Genomic DNA, 6,071 nt, shown 5'->3' on the forward strand with positions numbered 1-6,071 from the left:
ACACACACACATATACACACGCAGCCTTGCCCAGGAACTGTAATGTAATTATGAGGAGGCCCATTGGTCATGATGCTGCCTCTGTGAATGTCAGTGAACTATTACTTAGAGACAAGAAGACTGTTCCTGTCTGTGGTTTCTGTTCTGCCACACTATCCATCTCTATTTATGTCTTCATCTCTGTCTCCACGTTTTCCTTTTTTTCGTGGATTTGAATGTCACAGGTTTTACTGGAATTAATGTCAACCCATAAGTCAAACCAACATTAACAAAGTGGTACACAATCAGACTACATCCAGGTGTCCTTCATTTCAAGAATAAATTTTTTGTCCGTATTTATCTCTTATTTCTGTTCTTCCTTGTCTCTCTGTCCACCAGCGGAGGCAAATGATGAGATTGTGAAGGTGACGTTTGGGGAGCTGAGGAGCGACGTGGCGTTGTTTGCTGCAGCCATGAGGAAGATGGGCGTCCAGACTGGAGACAGGGTCGTAGGTAAGTCTCACATTTATCGCTCTGTGTCTCACAGCGGGAGAATGAGAATGTGTAAGAGTGGCACTAGCGTTTTATACACGACAAGTGATTCATTGGTAAATAGGTTCATTGCTCTCCTCCTGACTTCTTCATCCTCTCCTTCCCTCTCACTGCTTCCTTCTTTCTTATTTGGAAGCAGTTGCAGCATGAGTTGGACATGGGCTCTTTTGCCATAGCTCTGTGTGTGTTGTGCTCACTGGTAAGGAGAGCTGGCTGTCTTGGCACAAGTTGCAGCTCTTTCTGAAAGTCACCATTTACTTTTTCAAGGTTCATATTTGTACAGGGAGGAATGCCTGAGGAGGCTTTTTTTTTTTCTGCAAGGCCCCACTGTGCAGCACATTCATTTAGATCTACACGTGAGTACCTGCAAACTACAGTATAAACTGCCACTGAGGAGCACCATTGCAGCAACTGGAGCTTCAGTGCATGCCATTTGAAAACCATTTTAAGGGTCAAATGCTCTTATCTTAGTCACTGTTGCAGTTTTTTTGTCACATAATGCATATTGAGCTGTCAGACCTGTTCAGCTATGTGGAGTTTAGTTACTTTAGGGTTGTTAAACAAAAGCTTTTAAGCCTTCTCAACTAAAGCTTTTGTTGACCAGACTCCTTGAAGAAAGAAAACAAATACGTTTGGTGGCATTATCAGGCTTTTGGATCTCAAAATGGATGCCTGTGTTACTCTACTGTTGTGGAGTAAGCAATTTTTTTTATATGGGCATGTATAATAGCTGAATATAATATAATATAATGTAATAACAATGTCTCTCACACAGTTTCTTAAAACAGACAAATGTCTGACTTCACTGAATCTTATCTATCATTGTCTGTTTCATTCTCTGTACCATATTTCCAGCAGTGACACAGCAATGTGTATGGAGCTGTTTGTGCTGTGCCAGTGGCTCCAGGGCTTCAGTTACACATGGGTTGTCAAATAGTACCTTTCATTCTCTCAGACATCTTCGGTTTTTGCTGGATTGAACATGTTTACACCATATTTTTGTGGCAAACTTTTTTTGTCTAGATAAAGATGACGGAGAACAAGTTCAATAGTTCAGAGGTCACAAAAAATACGTGTGTGTGTGTGTGTGTATGATGTGCAAGAGAAAACTGATGGGACATCTGGGTTGTCTGCCAGTCCTTAACTACAAGAGCTTTGACTCTTTGACTCTAAGAGAACCTGTGGTTGTACTGGCCACCTCCCTGTAAGTCTATTCAATAATGAATGTGAGTATTCATAAAAAGAGCAATCATATCATGGGTAGGTGAAGCCAGCCATAGGACTGTATTCTGACATAACCAGTGAAAACGAGTTGTCTTCAAATCATGCAGCCTAAATTCCCCCACATATGTTCAAGGATTTCCCTGCTTTTATTTTGAAGCAGCAAAGTGACTAATGTCTATGGCTGCTGTCCATGAGCTCAAACTGAGCTGCTCGGTCCAGGAATGACCAGGGAGTGTATGTAAGCTTGTGTGTGTGCTCAGAGAAGAGATGGATTGCGGTAGGGAATTCCATTAGCTAAATCACTTAAGCTTTGTGGGAATCTCATTAGAAAGATGGGAGCGATAGAAGGGTGGACAGAAAGGGAGAGACAGCTAGAAAAACACAGGGAGAGAGAGAGAGAGAGACAACAACTACTTCATGCCTCCTTTATCTCTTCTTTCCATTACTTTCCTCAGATATCTAACACAAATCTGTGTGTGTGTGTGTGTGTGTGTCTGTGTGTGTATGTGTGTTTAAATGTGTGTCTGTGTGTGTATGTGTGTTTAAATGTGTGTGCTCACTTACGTGTGTGGATGTCCTTGTCCCCAAGTTGTAACTAAAATGTCTTGTCAGTGTCTGTAATCCAGGAGATATATAACCACTTAGCTGATGAAACCAGCCAAGCTTTATAGCAGACACGCGCACACACGCACACACACGGACACACGCACGCACACACACGTATGTATTCTCCTTTTTATGAACCTTTTAGTTCTGTTGCTCTTCTCCTTGGTCCTGTCACCCTCAAACTCACCCTCCACCCTGTTAGGGAGCTTGTATCAGGCCCTCACGCCCACTGTTCATCCACCGGGAAACATTCATTGTGCAATCACAGTCTTTTAGTGTTGAGTAATCTGAATGTTGAGTCAGTAGTATAAAACAAAAATGTAGCAGCTTTAAAATGTTAAATAATATCTGCCAATCAAATACATATTTAGAATGTAGAAAACACATCCCTGAACAACAACTATCCAACATGTTATACTTGAACAACTCTGAACTTGGCTGTTTTCAGTGGTGGCCATGTTAGCTCCACAACATTGCACCAGTGAGGTCAACATGGTTTAACTCTGGTTAAGACACTCGTTAAATCTCATCTCCTCTTAAGTCTTGCAGTGTCGACAAACCAACCTGACTCCACAGAGTTTCCCCCTGCAGTGCTAGAATTAGTTTTACCCTATTTTTCTCTGAGCTGATTTTACATAAGTGATCGTATTCTTGCTTCTGTAACCTAAAAAAACAGTAACCAAAATGTTATAGCACTATGACAGTGCATTTTAATATGAAGTGGTGCAAGTACCCATTTACTTCCTGGAGGCCAAGTTGGCTTTCATTCAGTGGTTAACAACATGCACGTAGACCTGAAATGTTTTATAGATAGGAACAGCAGCGTGTTGCTTTAATGTGTAAGCAGTGTTGCTACAACATAAAAAGATTCATAACAGTAACCACAGAGGCAGTCAAGCGAGGGGTTGTCGTAAGATTATGATCCATGGCGCTATTTGTCCTGGTCCGGTGTAAGAGGACAATATTTTATGAGAGTGTCTGTAGAGCCAGTGTAGCAGGATGGTGATCTGTCAGCCTGAGGTGTCATCTATCTGGGATCAGCTTCCTGGTTACAGCAGGAGTCGGCATAGTAACCGCTAAATCTGCGATTAGTCACAGTTTATACGAAGTGACAGCATGGTTGCCTTTGAGCAGTCAGATTGCTTGGCTGCAACTACCGGCTGTTTTTATTATCGTTTTATCACGTTAGATTAGATACATGTTATCAGCCCTGGGTTTAAAGGTAGCATGAGAGCTCCTGTGTGGAGCTTGGGCTGACTTCATGTCATGTGTCATTGCATTGACACATGATCTGAAATTAACATGGGAGTGAAAGGCAGATAATGGCACAAGTTTAAATACTGTGCATCCCAGTTTGGTATTCTTCATGTCTCTCTCTGTCGCTCTCCCTGTTGCTGGTTGTCTGAGTCTGTCCAGTGAGAAGACCGGTAGTGTCCTTGGACACCATTTACTATATTGATCAAGGATTATATATTACAGCGAGACAGCACTTATAATCTCAGCTCTGCTTGTTAAGAATGAAATATTCTCACTGCTCTGGTTAATATTCATCACATCTCTCCCTCCCTCTCTCTCCCCCCCCCCCTCTTTTTACATTCTCATTTCTCTCGTCTCCTTTCATCCCGATTGTTTTCGCTCAGTATCGTTCTGCCTCGTCCCTTCTCTATCTTATCTATGTGTCTTTTTCCACTGTTCTTTCAGTGAGATGACTTAATGTGTGGTATTCTGCAGTTGTGAGGCAGAGACTACATAACAAATCCAGTTTCTCTTTCCAGTTACTCTTGAGATTTTACATCTCAAGAGAACACTGAAAGTCTAACAAACTATAGAAAAGTCTAGGTTCCTGTCACATATGTGTGGTCTGGGTAATAGTGCTGCATAAGTCATTTATGAACATACATTTTGTGCTGTTGGGCATTTTGAGAATAAAATCTACTAGAAGTATTTGTCTGTAAATGTGCTATCGTAGGTAAGCTGGTGCACTGCCATGTTGTCAGTTTGTTTATATGTATATTTTATTCTTCTGTAGATCTGTATGTTTATCAAAAGCCATCATAATCCTTAGGGAATACTGAAGGAATCTTACGGACTGCTGCTTAAACTCATTGACTTCCTTCCCATTTAGGCTACCTACCCAATGGTATCCATGCAGTGGAGGCCATGTTAGCAGCAGCCAGCATCGGAGCCATTTGGAGCTCCACGTCTGTCGACTTTGGAGTCAATGTAAGGACTGCACTGTACTCATTCTGGCTTCTGTTTTTTTCTACATATGTTTGAGTGATACTTTCTTGTTCCACATTGGCTGCTGTATCATAACACTTTATTGTCTCGTTGTATTTAGATTTTATAATAGGAACACTTTCCCATTCATAATAATAATAATACATTTTACTCTCTGGGCACTCGAGGACACCGTACAACACACACAAAAAAAACAAAACAGTACGAAACAAGAAACAGATGAGAAGTGCTTTGAGAGCCAAATAGTACAAATAAACTAAACAAAACCTACTTAATCTGTTGGTTTAGACATAGCATGTCAGAGTGGCAGTTTTTATTTTCATCCTGGCAGAGCTCATGTCTTCCTCCATATACAGTACAGTTATACTGGGCCAATGTTCTTTTATCAATTCAAAATAGTGGATTCATGATTGTGGAGAAAAAAGACATGTGCAAACAAACATATGTATACAGAGCAATGAGGTCTGTCAGGCAAAATGAGAGCTCGTGTGTGTGTGTGAGTGTAATTAACATCATACCCTTTAATAGTCTCTCTGTCATCTCGGTCTCTGCTTCCCTTTTGTGGTGTGCTACTGCCCCGTCTGGCAGATCAGAGAACTACATTTACAATCAAAACATGTCCTCAACCTTAGGAGGAAGTTATTTGACTATATTTTTTCCAGTTGATGCTTTAATTAGGTAGTAATGTACAGATGTAAGATATAAAGGTATATTGTGCAGACATTTTGTCTTGAGCTCATCTCCTCCCTCTGAATTTACTGTTACTCTGCCATTGCTTCCTTCATTCTTTGCTTATACTAATAGGCTCCTGTTTTGCACTGGTGTTATATGTTACACTGGTGTTGCAGAGCATACATACTGATTGATTTTATTTTGCCTTTCCTGTCTGCTTACTTCAGTGCGCTTCTTTTTGGTTAAAAAGCCCACTCCCCTAATTTAATCTCAGAATTATTTTCTATCAAACATGACCATTCTAGATTTACTTTTATGAGAGTCGTGGATAACTTAAGTTCAAGGTTTTTTGCAGACTTGACGGTTTTCTGTGGTTCTAATAATTTGTTCTTACTTTTCACTTTCCTCCAGTTTAACCATCCCTCTCTCTATTTCTTCTCAGGGTGTCCTTGACAGGTTTTCTCAAATCCAGCCCAAACTGATCTTCTCTGTTGCTGCTGTGGTGTACAATGGCAAAACACATGACCACATGGAAAAGCTCATCAGTGTTGTCAAAGGTTGGAACCCACATAATAAATCTAACTCTACATTTTTACATTTTTTTAAAGATTCAGTGCAGATATGGGCAGAAATGAATTATAATGTTCATAGGCATGTTTTCATTAGTGTATAATCACCTGAAAATAAGAATTGTTGTGTTTCCGTTACCTTTAGAATGAACATTTTTATCTATATACCTCTTCTACTGAGGTTACCATGTTCAACTGGCATGTTTAGCCCAGAACGGACAAACCAAA

The 6,071-nt window shown here is 40.5% G+C and overlaps 1 protein-coding gene across 1 annotated transcript in view; it reads left to right on the top strand.

Annotated features, from left to right (window-relative positions):
- aacs (acetoacetyl-CoA synthetase) overlaps positions 1-6,071 on the top strand; it is a gene marked incomplete in the record, with an annotated part of 37,493 nt that overhangs the window by 4,057 nt on the left and 27,365 nt on the right. Inside the window, 3 exon segments of the mRNA XM_035659159.1 lie at positions 379-492; positions 4,487-4,584; positions 5,717-5,831. Of these exon segments, the coding sequence (XP_035515052.1) occupies positions 379-492; positions 4,487-4,584; positions 5,717-5,831 (327 nt within the window).

This window comes from Morone saxatilis, unplaced genomic scaffold (genome assembly GCF_004916995.1).
Source record: "Morone saxatilis isolate NCDOM2014 unplaced genomic scaffold, NCSU_SB_2.0 Contig16, whole genome shotgun sequence".
Classification (NCBI taxonomy): Eukaryota; Metazoa; Chordata; class Actinopteri; family Moronidae; genus Morone; species Morone saxatilis.